This window comes from Neomonachus schauinslandi, chromosome 6 (assembly GCF_002201575.2).
Source record: "Neomonachus schauinslandi chromosome 6, ASM220157v2, whole genome shotgun sequence".
NCBI lineage: Eukaryota > Metazoa > Chordata > Mammalia > Carnivora > Phocidae > Neomonachus > Neomonachus schauinslandi.
Genome location: NC_058408.1, coordinates 65,637,096 through 65,652,550, shown reverse-complemented (window position 1 = coordinate 65,652,550; position 15,455 = coordinate 65,637,096). Strand labels below are relative to the sequence as shown.

Below are 15,455 nucleotides of genomic sequence, written 5' to 3'. Positions count from 1 at the left end.
GAGAGAGAGAGCATGAGTGGTGGGTGGAGGTGTGGAGGTGTGGAGGGAGGGGCAGAGTGAGAGAGAGAGAATCCCAAGCAGGCTCCATGCCTAGCATTGCACCTGAGTTGGGGGCTTGATCTCACGATCCTGAGATCATGACCTGAGCTGAAATCAAGAGTTCTACACTTAACTGATTGAGTCACCCAGGCACCCCTTTTTAATTTCCTTTTAAATTTTAATTTGTGGAGTTTAAAAATGTTGGCTAATTGAACATAATAAAAAAATGTGAATGTGAGAAGCTCTTCATAGTATTAATTAAATAAATTTCAAAATTAACCTAATAGTTGTTTTCTGGCTTCTATGCCAGAAGTTCTGCTGAGAAGAAATTCAGCTCTCCGCTCAGGTTCCAGACAGAAGAGCTGGTAGAGCAATGGCAAAAGTATTCTTTGGTTATCCCTCTTGGTGAAAAAACACAGTTCAAACCAAACCAGAAAATGATTGAACAGAAAGAAACAATGAAGATGCTCAGTTAAGGTGAACTGAGAGTTAAGGAGGAAGAGAAGCAAATGCTGTAGAAGGAATAAATATGGGGAAGAGGCTTAAAAGGTAGCAGAACCCAGATCCATCTCTATTTCTCCAGGAATAAATATTTCCTTGTTATCATTTGTCATTAAATATTTGCCCACCATACAAATTTGCTCTCAAAGTTCTACTCATCCTTCATCATACCTTTCAATGTAGTAAGAAAAGGTAATGTTCTACTTTTATTAACTTAGGAGACAGGCTTTTATTTTTATCCTTTGCATCTCATCAGAATCAAAAAGAGTATTGCTTACAAATTATCTCTAAATATGTATTTCTGGAAAACTCGGCAGAACTTTATGGTTACTAATGAAATAAAACCAAGGGGTGAATACAAGATTTGATCTACATTCAATTTGATTATTATTTAATATAATTTTTCTTGAACTATATACATTTTTTACTAGGTAATTTGTTTTGATACTACATGCAGAGGCCTTCTAGAGTTTAATTGCATTTCTTACGTCAAGGTAACTCTTAACAGAATCTTAAATTCTAATAGACAGAAATAATGTTTAATTTTATAGTCATATTAGTCAAACACATGAAATAAAAATTATGTGACCTATTTGGATAAAATTCAAATACTGTTAGTTTTATTTTAGTGGAAATAACTAAGAGTTACACAATCACCTTCATATACTCTTCGTACTTTAAACAAAACATTCATACTACTTACTATCTCTGGCCACTTCCCACAGTGTCTGTGTACATCAGCTCCATAAGACTTTACAAAATGGACAAATGGAATTGTTTCTCAAATAGTTTTCAAGCAAACAAGCAAAGTCATCATTAAATGTGTAAAGAACCTAACAGTCATGAGGAAAATAGTGAAAGATGCATGGAACACAAGGGAAAACTGAGAGACAATAAAAAGTCTCTCTTTTATGACTATTTAGTCATGGTATTTCAATCTGTTATTAGAATAACTAATAACTGAACAAAATACTTTTACTGGAGGAAAGTCCTAGAAATCATTATAAAACACAATTACCCAAATGTTCTTAATTAAATATAAATAAGATTATTAAAACGTCTGGATAATATTAGGATTTTTACAACTGTTTGTTAAGAACTGACAAAAGAAATGCAGAATAATGGCGGTTCAAGAAATCTCAGCTACTAAACAGAAAAACATTCCTTTTAAGTATTTGACATTTTGTTCACAAATCTGGCTGAGTCTAAGTTTAATCTATGGTTCTGCTCTTTACTCAAGCTACAGCAGTTTAGGCAGAGCTGGTTTCCCTGGATTCCTACCTACCAATGATATTATTTCTAGCTACTCGCAGTTTTCCACCATGAATAGGAGGACATCATAGTTGTCAAAAGTTCTCCAGTTTGGCCTAAATATTCCTGCTCTTGCCAATGGCCAGCTTAACTCCAACAGCCATGAAAGAGTAAGTGCTAAGTATGACAGGAAAGAGTGAAAAAGAGAATAGATGGAAAGTGAAATAAAGAATAGAGGATCAAAAAATAAATGGGACAAAGAATAAGATGAGATAAGTAAAACCCTCTCCTCAGAACTCCTATACAGACTGGTATAATGAAAACTTGCCTATACCATCTAGGTAATCCTTGTATATAAGGAGGAATAGTAAACCCAAACTGTGCATCAAACATAAAATTATTTCTACAATTTCTATCACAGTGCTGAACATCTAGCATATGCTCAGGGAATACAAATTAGATTGTATCACTCACCTTATCAAGTTCACTTGTCAGTTTTTTATTTTCTTCAGTTAATAATACTTTTTCTCGTTCATACTGTTGTTTGAACTCATTTTCAAATTCTTCCCTTTCACTTTGACTAACACAATTTGAAACATAAGAGGGGGAAAAAAAGGAATGGAATTAAAGTTAAAATAATGGTATCCCCGACTGGCTACTGTACCGTATGCTTTTATTCTGAAAAGTCACATATGTTAAATGTGCCAAATCCCTATCTTCCCCCTTAAAATTAAAAGTCACAATCAGTCTCTTTTAATTAATAGACTTGTCTGCCTAACAACATCTACTTTGTTTTTCATTTGAAAATCTGAGAAGACATCTGTGATTTGTAGACTTCATGATTGTGCTCACCTTATTTGGTTGCATAGGTACCAGAAAGTATGGGAAAATGAAGAGGTTAGGGAAAGAGGGGGATACATGGGCCCCAGCATGATTCCTTATACTCAGTTCAAGATTTCTAGCAAACCCTCAGTGAAATTTCCAATAGTTCTCTCAATATATTCAGCCCTTCCTTTTCTTCTTACCTAGGTACCTACCTACACACATATGCATACATACACAACAAATTTAATATTATAAAACTTATTTAAAATGATAGTTCTGAGAGGCACAACTGACTCACCCTTAGAGGTAAACATAGTGCTAAACAGACTTTTTGGAAACCACCTAAGGGAGAAAGGGGAATCAGTTTTCAAACACTGACCTGAAATGCAGATGAAGAGGCTTATATTCTAAACCAATGGGTCAATGAAGAAATCAAAGAAATAAAAAAAAAAATACATGGAGACAAATGAAAATGAAAACACAGTGGTCCAAAATCTCTGACACAGCAAAAGCAGTTCTAAGAGGGAAATATCCAGTGATACAGGCCAACTCAAGAAATAAGAAGCTCAAAAAAAACAATCTAACTTTATACCTAAATGAGAAGGAAAAAAAAAAGACAAAATCCAAGGTGAATAGAAGAAAGGAAATAATAAAGATCAGAGCAGACATACGTGAAATAGAGATTAAAAGAGAAAAAACCCATAATGAAACCAAGAACTGGTTCTTTGAAAAGATAAACAAAACTGATAAACCCTTACCCAGACTCATCAAGAAAAAAGACTCAAATACATAAAATCAGAAACAAAAGAGAACTGATACCACAGAAATACAAAGAATAAGAGAATACTATGAAAAATGTATGCCAACAAATTGGAAAAACTAGAAGAAATGGATAAATTCCCAGAAACACACTATCTTCCAAATTGAATTAGGAAGAAACAAAAAATCTGAACAGACCAATTACTAGTAAAAAAATTTAATCGGTAATCAAAACTCTTCCCCAAAATAAAAGTCCAGGCCACAGCAAACATCCTCCATAATGGGGAAAAACTGAGAGCTTTTCCTGTAAGGATGTCCGCTCTTACCACTTCGATCCAACATAGTACTGGAAGTTGTAGCCACAGCAATCAGACAAAGAAAAAAAGGGGGAATATGAGGATCCATACTGGTCAGGAAGAAGTTAAACTGTCACTATTTGCAGATGACATGATACTATAACTAGAACACCCTGAAGACTGCACTAAAAAAAAACTACTGAAATAAATGAATTCAGTAAAGTTGCAGGATACAAAATTAATACCCAGAAATTGGTAGCATTTCACTAATACACTAATAACAAAGTAGGAGAAGGAGAAATTAAGAAAACAACTGCATTTACAACCACACCAAAAAGAATAAATAAAATAGCTAGGAATAAACTTAAATAAGGTGGTGAAAGACCTGTACTCTAAAAACTATGAAAGAAATTGAAGATGATGCAAACAAATGGAAAGACAGTCTATGCACATGGACTGGAAGAATTAATATTGCTAAAATGCCCATACTAGCCAAAACAATCTACAGATTCAGTGCAATACCCAGGAAAGTAGCAACAGCATTTTTCACAGAACTAGAACATGTAATACTAATATTTGTACGGCACCACAAAAGACCCCAAGAAGCCAAAGCAGTCTTCAGGAATAAGAACAAAGCTGGAGGCATACTACAAGATTTCAAGATATACTACAAAGCTGTAGTAATTACAGCAGTAAGGTACTGACTCAAAAATAAACACAAGATCAATGGAACAGAGAACCCAGAAATAAACCCACACTTATATGATGAATTAATATATGAGAAAGGAGGCAAGAATATACAATGGGGAAAAGATAGTCTCTTCAATAAATGGTTCTGGGAAAACTGGACAGCCACATGCAAAAGAATGAAACTGGACCACTTTCCCACACTATACACAAAAATAAAATAAAAATGGATTAAAGATCTAAATGTTAGACCTGATAAAATTCCTAGAAAAGAACACAGGCAGTAATTTCTTTGACATTGGCCATAGCAATATTTTTTTTTTAGATATGCCTAAGACAAGGGAAACAAAAGCAAAAATAAACTGTTGGGACTACATCAAAATAAAAAACTTGCACAGGAAACCATCATCAAAACGAAAAGGCAAACTACTGAATGGGTGAAGTTATTTGCAAATGACATATTTGATAAGGGATTAATATCCAAAATATACAAAGAATGTATACAAGTCAACACCAAAAAAACCCAAGTAATCCAATTAAAAAATGGGAAGAAGACCTGAATAGACATTTTTCTAAAGACATACAGACGGCCAACAGACACATGAAAAGTTGCTCAACATCACTGATCATCAGGGAAATACAAGTCAAAACCACAATAAGATATCACCTCACACTTGCCAGAATGGCTAACATAAAAAAGACAAGAAATAAGTGATGGCAAAGATGTGGAAAAAAGGAACCCTTGTGCACTGTTGGTGGGAACACAAACCAGTGCAGTCATGGTGGAAAACAGTACAAAGGTGCCTCAAAAAATTAAAAATAGAAATGATCCAGTTATTCCACTATTGGGTATTTACCTGAGGAAAATGAAAACACTAATTTGAAAAGATATATGCACCCTTATGTTTACTGCAGCATTATTTACAAAGCAAAGGTAATGGAAGCAAGCTAAGTGTCCATCAATAGGCAAACGGATAAGGAAGATGTGGTATATACATACACAATGGACTATTACACAGCCATAAAAAGGGATGAGATGTTGCCATTTGTGGTAACATGGATGGGCCTAAAGGGTATTAAGCCAAGTGAAAGAAGCCAGACCTAGAAGGACAAATACCATATGATTTCACTCACATGTAGAATCTAAAAAACAAATGAACAAACAAAAAGCAGAATCAGACCCATAAATACAGAGAACTGATGGTTGCCAGAAGGGAAGGGGAGTGGAGGATGGGAAAAATGGGTGAAGCAGAGCAGGAGGTGCAGGCTTCCAGTTATGGAATGAATAAGATATAGAAATAAAAGGCACAGCCTAGAGAATCTAGTCAATGATACTGAAATGGTGTCATACAGTCACAGATGGTAGCTACACTGGTGAGCACAGCATAACCTGTAGAGAATCACCATGTTGTACACCTGAAACTAAGGTAACACTGTGTGTCACCTTATATTCAATAAAAAAAGTTTAAAGAGATTTATATCTTAGCAGTAAATGAAATTCAATGTGGATTTGTTCTGAGTAATTTCATATGATTGATTCCAAGTCAACAAAGAACCTGAATAATGGCTGATTTTAAAAATGTAATCTTAGAAACGTCTTTTTTTTTTTTTTTAAAGATTTTATTTATTTATTTGACAGAGAGAGAGAGACAGCGAGAGAGGGAACACAAGCAGGGGGAGTGGGAGTGGGAGAGGGAGAAGCAGGCCTCCTGCCGAGCAGGGAGCCTGATGCGGGGCTCAATCCCAGGACCCTGGGATCATGACCTGAGCCGAAGGCAGACGCTTAACAACTGAGCCACCCAGGCGCCCCTAATCTTAAAAACTTCTTACATCACTATATTAGTGAATATAAATGAAATTATATTTTAAATTATAAATTCTGGGAAAATAAACCATCCTGTGTGCAGGCAAACATGCCACTTTAAAAAAATTATCCCAGAACCCTGGGATCACCACCCGAGCAGAAGGCAGCTGCTTAACTGACTGAGCCAGTCAGGTTCCTTGCTCAGCCAGGAGCCTGCTTCTCCCCTGCCTGCCATTCCCCCTGTTTGTGCTTGTTTTCTGTCTCTCTCTGTGTCAAATAAATAAAATCTTAAAAAAAAATTTTTTTTTTAAATTATCAAGTCAAAATTTAGTTATGTTTGCACCCCAATGTTTATAGCAACAATGTCCACAATGGCCAAAATATGGAAAGAGCCCAGATGTCCACTGATGGATGAGTGGATAAAGAAGATGTGTATATACACACGCACACACACACACACACACACACACACACACACACTGGAATATTACTCACCCATCAAAAAGAAATGAAATCTTGCCATTTGCAACGATGTGGATGGAGCTGGAATGTATTATGCTAAGCAAAATAAGTCAGTCAAAGACAAATACCATATGATTTAATTCATATGTGGAATTTAAAAAACAAAACAGAGGATCATAGGGGAATGAAAGAAAAAATAAAGTAAGATGAAAAGAGAGAGGGAGACAAACCACAAGAGACTCTTAACTATAGGAAACAGACTGAGGGTTGTGGAGGGGAGGTGGGGGGGCGGGGTAAGTGGGTGATGGACATGAAGGAGGGCACGTGATGTAATGAGCACTGGGTGTTACATACAACTGATGAATCACTGAACTCTACCCCTGAAACTAATGATACACTATATGTTAACTAACTTGAATTTAAATAAAATTTAAAAAATCATCTTGATTCAGAAGCAACTCCAAATAACAAACAATGACAAAAACTTGAAAAATTACAAAGAAGCCTTTTGAAAAAATATGTACACAAATAAACTGAGTAAAGTTTCTATGTAAAACTCTTCTTGTTTTTTCCTACTAGCACTAAACAAAGCTGAAGTCTCTTCCATATGAAAACAAAATGAACACACTCTTCCCTGAACCCTATGTCATGCTTCATTTGCCAATTCCCTGCCTTCCTGTTCACTGGGAACCATCTGGAAACCTTGACAGGGTGTGCTGTATCCACTTCCTCATCACCTATCTGTTCCTCACCACACAAAATCTGGCTTCTGCTGCGCCACCACCTCAAAAACCTGTTCTCTCACAACCGGCCACAGTCCTGTTACCACACCCAATCTACCCGCCACCTTTGACAGCATCGTCCATTTCCTCCCTCTTGAAATGCTACCTTCTCTTGGCTTCAGTGACACCATGCTCTCCGATTTCCAGTCTCCATCTCTGCCCTGTGGACTCCCCTCTTTCTGTCCTTCCCCAAAATACCAATGCTCCTGGGTATTCCGTTCCAGAGCTCGACCTCTCTCTCTGCACACTTCCCCTGAGCTGGCTCATCCACCGCACCACCTGAATCCAATTACCTGTTACACTGATGAACTCTGAATTTAATCTGAAGCTTTTCTGGGCTTGCTTCAACTGCTGACTTGGTATTTCCACAAAGATGTCTCACCAAGCACCTCAAATTCAACATGCCCAACTCAGGAGAGCTCCACATATAAACAAGTTCCTTACCACCCTATTTACCTTCCTCATACACTCTACTTTCTCTTCTCTTTCTCTAGGTTTCTGCACAGCTCAGGCCAAATCCTCCACTCATACACCTGTTCAAGTTACATGGTTTCTGCACTTTTCTCCACCTGTTGGATAATTCTTATCAGATTACAACCATGGTGTTATTTCTCCCATCTAAAAACAGAAACAAAAGGCAAAAATAACTTCTTTTGAGATAAATTTCTCCTCCAGCTACTGCTTCCTTGCACTGCTTGCTTTTAAGAGATTCCCACCACTATTCTGTTTTCCAACTGCTCTCCTTCAAGTCTTGGATCCCACTGTCGGGTTTTTGCCCCTCCTGTTCCACTGATTGCTCTTATCAAAGTTACCAATAAGCCTCATATTGTTAAATTCAACTGTCATTGTTTGGACCTCATCTTACTTGATTCAGACCTCATCTCACGTAACATGTAGACAGATTTGATATGCTTCATCACGTGGTTTCCAGGACACCAAATCAGCCGGTCTTCTTCCTATCATTCTTGGTTGTCCACTTGGCTGTTTCTTCCTCATTCCCAAAGTCCTAAAGACTGGAGCACCCCAGGGCTCAGTGCTGAACCTCTTTTCTATCTCTACCAATCACTAAGTGATCTCACAGAGTCTCACTGTTTTAAAAACCATGTGAGTGATAAACTACTCCCAGGATTTTATCTCTAGCCCTAAAATCCAGGCTGATCTACCCAATGACCTACTTGACATCTCCATGTGGGTGTCTAGTGGGCATCTCAAACATGTTTAAAATGAGCTCCCAGTAATACTCCTATCCCAAACGTGCTTCCTTCGCACTGTTCCTCTCTAAATGGTAACTACAATCTCCTAACTGCTAAGACCTGAAACCTCAGTATCATCCTTGATTCTTCTTCTTCTTCTTCCTTTCTCCCTCCATATCTAGTCCACCAGCAGAGACCAGTGTCTTTACTTTTAAGGAGTATCAGAATTCCAACATGTCTTTCCACCACTTCTGCCTCTACCATAGGCCAACCCACCATCCTCTTGGGCCTGGACTACTGTGATAGCCTTCTAAATCATTTCCATGCTTTTCTCTTATCTAAGTCAGACTGTTTTTAACCCAGTAGTCAGAGTAACCCTGTTAAAACACAACCCAGTATTTGTCAATTTTCCACTCGAAATCCCACAGTACGTCCCTGCAATGGTTTTATTCAGAGCAAATAACCAGAAGTCACCTGTCACAAAGCCTTGTGCGATCTGGCCCAGGTCCCTCTCATACTTATCTCCTACTATACTTTCCCCTTAAGTCTACCTTGGCCATATCGGCCTCCTTATTATTATATTTAATAGACTTTATTTTTTAGAAAAGTTTTAGGTTCATAGCAGAGATTTCCCACATACCCCCTGCCCCCCCAAACACAGGTACAGCCTCCCCACAACACCACCCCCACCAGGGTGGAGCATGTGTTTTGTCAGTGAACTTGCAGTGGACACATCAGCATCACTCAAACTCCACAGCTTACGTCAGGGTTTGGACACATGTTCAACGACATGCACCCACCATCACAGCATCACACAAAGTAGCTGCAACTGCCCTGGACATCCTCCTCGACACCTCCACCCTCCCCCAAGCCCCGACAAGCACTGATCTGTATACTGTCTCCCTAGTTTTGCCTTCTCGTTATTTTTTTAACAGACTGTACTCCATGTACTCTTCTCCTACATCTGTAGAGATGCCTCCCTACTTTCTTTAGCCCTTACTTCAATTACCTTCTCAGCATAATTTCCCCAGACCTGTCTATACAGAGAATTTAATTGCCCCCCTCAATGCTTCATGGCCCTGTCTTGTGCTGTATTTTTTGTTCTTGGCATTTATCATTACCTAATATATTCTATATTTTACTTATTTTGTTTGTAGTCTTTCGCCTAACTAAAGGATTTTGATATGCTTCATCACGTGGTTTCCAGGACACCAAATCAGCCGGTCTTCTTCCTATCATTCTTGGCTGTCCACTTGGCTGTTTCTTCCTCATTTCCAAAGTCCTAAAAACTGGAGCACCCCAGGGATTATATATTTATCTGTAATTTCTGCTCATAGTTACAGGACAGAGATTTTTTTTGTCTATCCACTGCTACGTTCCCAGGGCCCATAACAGTGCTTTACCCACCATAGGTCCTAAAAAAATTGTTGAATGAATGGACCAAAGTAAATAAATTTTGGTTTCCAAAATAAGTTGCGAATGACAATAGCATACATTCAGCTGCCTAAAAATAAGGTCCCAGGTCCCAGCAGCAATTTCTCACATCTGGCCATTATGGCACCCAGGTTCTGGGTCTCTGGGACCTTCTGAGCCCACATGCTCAGAGCATGCTCTGAGCCCATTTACCTCCACCTTCGAGGTCAGCACCTACAGTCCTGCTCATTTCCCACAGCCAGGTTCCTACCTGCCATCTGCCCCTCTCAGTCCCGCTCCACACAGAAACAAGAGTGATCTTTCAAAACCACGAGCACCACCCTGTCACCTGCCTTCAATGGCCTCAGGATGATGCCCAAACTCCTTGCCCTCCTTCATGATCTTGCCTCTACTTCCCTCTGCAGACCCACTTCTCACCCTCTCACCTGGCCTCTATGGCTTCACCATCAGGACAGCCTAGTCTCTGAATGTGCCATGCTCCCCTCTTTTCCTCTCCATCCTAGCACATTCTGCTATGTCTATCTGGACACTCTTCCACAGTTAGATAATTTATCTCTTTGGTCTTAACTTAGACATAATTTTGTCCAAAAAACCCAGACATACCAAAGTTATCCTTTGTGCCTCGTCTATGGGAGCTCCTGCATTTTGTCTGCACTTATACTATCCCGTGTGCTTGCCTGTCATGCTGTAGTATAATTTCCTATTTACTGATCTTGACTTTGGGCTCTGTAGAACTGGGATATGTGGACTGCCCATGTATCTCCAACCCCTGACACATAATAGGCATTCAGGAAATATTTATTAAAGAGTAAATAACTTGATTCTTACCTCTCTCTCCTGTTTTTTTCCAATTTGTCTTTCAAAATCATAATTTCCTTGTTGAGAGCAAGTTGCTGGCCTTCTGAATCATGAAGTTCTTTCTTCAGATTTTTAATTTCATTTGCATGTATTCCTTCTCTTTTAGACAATTCTTCTTCATAAAAGATACTTTTCTTTTCTAAATCAGTCTTTAGTTTGGTTATCTCTTGCTGATGTTCTATGCTGCACAGTCCTGGCGAGTAACTAATTTGGTTTTGCTACAGAAGTAATAACAAAAAATTGGTTCATCTATAAGAATAATAAAATATCAAATAATAACTTCTTTCTATAATATAAAGAACTGTTCATATAACTGAATATTATTTTTGTATATTACCACATAAACAATATTTCTTTATTAAGGATATTCACCTTTTGTCGGCCACATGTTGCAAATACTTTTCTCAGTATGTATTCTGTTATTATGTTGTGTTTTATAGCCTTCTTTACACTAAGATTATATATTTATCTGTAATTTCTGCTCATAGTTACATAATTATTTGTTTATATTTAAATTTCTAAAGTAAACACAATTATTGTTGGTGTATGGAGTGAGAGAAAAATCTAACTGCAACCTATTTCTGATGTGGAACCAATAAAGGATTATAAGTATGCTTGTGTCTTTAGAAGATTAAATGGGGCTAGGGAATGACAGAGCTAGAATGTACAAAAAGGAAAGAGAGGGGGCTTCTCCAATGGTCTAGGGAGAAAGACAAAGGTCTAATCAAACATTTTCACAACCACTAGAAAAAAATGATAGGTTTCTTGACATTTAGGTAGGGCATTAGACACAAGAAATTTAGTTGAAAGCCAACTTCTTAGAAATTTGGATGAAATACATTCTCAGTAATAAGGTGCAAGGAAAACACAAAGTCCAAAGCTTCTTCCAGACTGCGGCTAAAGGGTGAATAGAAACATACAGAGATTATGCCTGTAAGACCTCCTGAGCTTTGGAACTTTTCCATTACTTTGCTATATGCTATTTTCCCAGGGGGTCAAGGATAAATTTTTAAAACCCAAAGAACCTGGGTTTATGTTTAGTGATATAATGAATCATGTTCTGGAGGACACTGTGTCCTTTTTTGACAACAGTAATAAGGGCTGAAAAACTGTTAACAGAAGTTGATTTAAAGCTGAAAGAAAACTATGCTCACTTCTTCACATTTGAGGTACATACTTAAAAAAAAAAAAGAACCCAGAGACATCAGTTGGGCTGGAGAACTGTCTCTGGGGTATCCACTGTACTATTTAACCATTTACTAAAGCACTACTGATGGAGCACCTACTGCACGCAAGACTCGGACCATCCAGCATTTTGGGGGCAGCCTGTCTCGCAACGCTCGGCCGAACTGGGAAGAGCCACAGCCAGTCCGACTCTGGCTCCATGCATCTCCACAAAAATGAGGCCTAAATCGACATCAGTAGTCCTGACCATTTACCTATATGGCTCTTTCACTTTTTTCATCACCTAAAAAACAATCTTAGTTTGCTGTTCTGGTTTGTATAGTTTGGCTGTTGGGATAGCAGCAGCATGCACTTACGTTTCAAGCAAAAGTTACCCTGATATCAAAACCTAACAAAGATACCATCAGAACAAGTCATAGACTCAAGTCACTTGTTGATAAGGATGTAAAAAAAGTCAAAATGTTGATAAAATCAAACCATATGTAAAAAAGAACACTCTACCCCAAAGAATAGATCTTACTGCAGCTATTGAAGGTAATTTAATACTAATAAACTTGTTAATAAATGTGCAAAGATGGCATTACTTTAATGTATTAAATTAAAATAAATCCATATGATAATCTCACTAGGTATCCATGTCCAAAAGTATTTGAGAAAATCCAATACCCATTCCAAATACTACTCCGAATCCCACAATAAAACAAAACAAAAAACAGTAAAATGATTCTCCTTTACCCATTTTCCAGCTATCAGACAAAAAAATACCTACTGGTGAAGCACCAGAAATACATACAAGAGATTAAGGAATAATCACAAAAAGGGTGTCTGCCATTATTTCTTAGTATTAGTTTTTAGATATTCTGTCTGAGCAAGTAACATGTGCATAATTATAAGAAATGAATATTAGAAAGAAAAGTGATAAAACCATTATAATTTCCATAGAATTGTTTGCCCACAAAATGTAAATAAATCCACTAAAAATGTTACACCTGATAAAGTTGCGTAAAGCAACTGCAGGTAAGATAAACACAAATCAACAATATTCCTGGGGAGCGGAATGAGCAATAATAAAACACAGTAAAAAATTTCATTATTAATAGCAAAAATAATCAAAGAAAAATTATCAGAAACTAATACATGCATGTGAGGAATAACAACAGTAACTTGTCTGAATTATATGAAGAAAGGACAAGTCTTTATAAAAGACATAAAAGAAGACTTGAAACAATATAGAAAAATACCTACTACTTGAAAGATTAAATGTATAGCTATTTAATATTTCTCAAGTTATATTCCTTGTAAATATAAAAAACAATTAAATATAGGAGATGGCACACAGGTGTTCCTTGTAAAATACACTTGTAAAAATGCCAAAGAAAATCCTGGCGGCAAAAAGGAGTTAAAGAGGAAGAGAGAAGAATGTTCTTTTCAGATATTAAAATATACTATACAAATCTTTAATAAAATCTCAGTGTAACAGAGCTCTATCCCCAAATAATTTTATTCAATATATGAGATGTCTTTAATCACCAAGGAAGGCAGTAATTAACTAATTGGAACCACCAATTCAGCAACAAAAGAACAAAATGATTCTCACAACATCCCATCTAGCAAAACAAATTCCAGGTAACTTAGATTTAAATATATTTAGAAGTTTTTTCCCCACACTTCTCAATAGTTTAATAAACTGATAACTATTTAGGGGTTGTTAGATTGTATATATGATGTTTGTTAAACCAAGCACAATTCTAAGTAAGCACTGATAGGCTTTGGTAGGGAGAGCTAAGTACATGGACAGTTGCATGAACAAGATGTTCATTATACTGTATTATTAAAAAAATAACTTATCTCCTATGGTGTAGTTTATAAATATCTGAAAGAAATCACAGGACAATTTCACAACATTGTCAAAAGGGAGGTTATGTGGTTGAAATTTTTTCAAGAGACAGAATTTTGTACATTCAGAAAAATAAATCATCTTTGTTCATCCGTTGTTAGACATTGCTTTAGCTAATGAATACTGAGTCTTGATAATTAATTTTCTTGGAAAATAAAGGATATAAACCATGAAAAAAAATATATTTAGAAGTATACAGAAGTATATGTGACTAGAATTAAATTTTTTTTTTTTTTTGACAGAGAGAGACACAGCGAGAGAGGGAACACAAGCAGGGGGAGTGGGAGAGGGAGAAGCAGGCTTCCAGCCGAGAGGGAGCCCGATGTGGGGCTCGATCCCAGGACTCTGAGATCATGACCTGAGCTGAAGGCAGACGCTTAACGACTGAGCCACCCAGGCGCCCCTAGAATTAAATATTTTTAAACCCAATAGAAACACCCAGGAAAAGGCAGAATTATATACTTAACAAACTCTGAGAAAAGGACAAGCTAAGCTTTGAAGCAATAAAAGAAACACCAAGGAAAATAAGAACAAACCTCCTGTGATTTGAAAAGGAAACAAGACCAAAATTAAAGGTCAAAAGATAAATGAATAAATAGTTGTAGAAAAATGGAAGAAAAAGTATCATTTTCGCTATCGAAGAGTTTATATGAATTGTAAGAGAAATATTCAGACTCTAAAATTAAAAAGGCAAATAAAGGAATAATTCACAAAGAAAAAATATAATTAATAAACAATCTACTAATAAGGCAAGAAATGCCTCTTATACTTGCAACAATTTGTGGCCCGCATCTAGTGCCTTAAAGTGATCTGACAATTTCATTTCTAGGTATCTGTTCTAAGAAATAATATCAAAAAGGCAATGCACAAAAGTGTTCATTGTAATGACAGTGTTGCAAAAGTGAAACATAAATTATCAATAGTAGAGAACTGGATTAAGTGGATATCCTTCTAATATCATTAAAATTATGTGATAGTGGGACGCCTGGGTGGCTCAGTCGTTAAGCGTCTGCCTTTGGCTCAGGTCATGATCCCAGGGTTCTGGGATCGAGCCCCACATCGGGCTCCCTGCTCGGCAGGAAGGCCGCTTCTCCCTCCCTCTGCTTGTGTTCCCTCTCTCGCTGTGTCCCTCTCTGTCAAATAAATAAAAAAATCTTAAAAAAAAAATAAAATAAAATTATGTGATAGTTATGTAATGAATGTAAATGCTTGTCTCACACTTTCAAGTGAAAAATACAGGTGTTAAGGGTGAATTATGTCCGTCCAAAATTCATGTTAAAGCATTAACCACCAGTACCTCAGAATGTGTATTTATTTATTTATTTTTTTTTTTTTAAGATTTTATTTATTTTTTAGAGAGCAAGCGAGAGAGAAACAGCATGAGAGGGGAGAGGGTCAGAGGGAGAAGCAGGCTCCCCGCTGAGCCGGGAGCCCAATGTGGGACTCGATCCCAGGACCCTGGGATCATGACCTGAGCCGAAG

At 37.2% G+C, this 15,455-nt stretch overlaps 1 protein-coding gene across 8 annotated transcripts in view; it reads right to left on the bottom strand.

The window, feature by feature from the left end:
* Positions 1 to 15,455, bottom strand: part of CDC42BPA (CDC42 binding protein kinase alpha) — a 330,947-nt gene that overhangs the window by 92,761 nt on the left and 222,731 nt on the right. For 7 of the 8 annotated variants that reach the window (XM_044915969.1, XM_044915970.1, XM_021689881.1 and 4 more), the window contains 2 exons: positions 10,862 to 11,109; positions 2,266 to 2,371 (listed from right to left, as the gene is read on the bottom strand). In XM_044915969.1, the coding sequence (XP_044771904.1) occupies positions 2,266 to 2,371; positions 10,862 to 11,109 (354 nt within the window). The remainder of the gene's footprint in view (positions 1 to 2,265; positions 2,372 to 10,861; positions 11,110 to 15,455) is intronic. The other variant, XM_021689882.1, reaches the window with a different exon arrangement.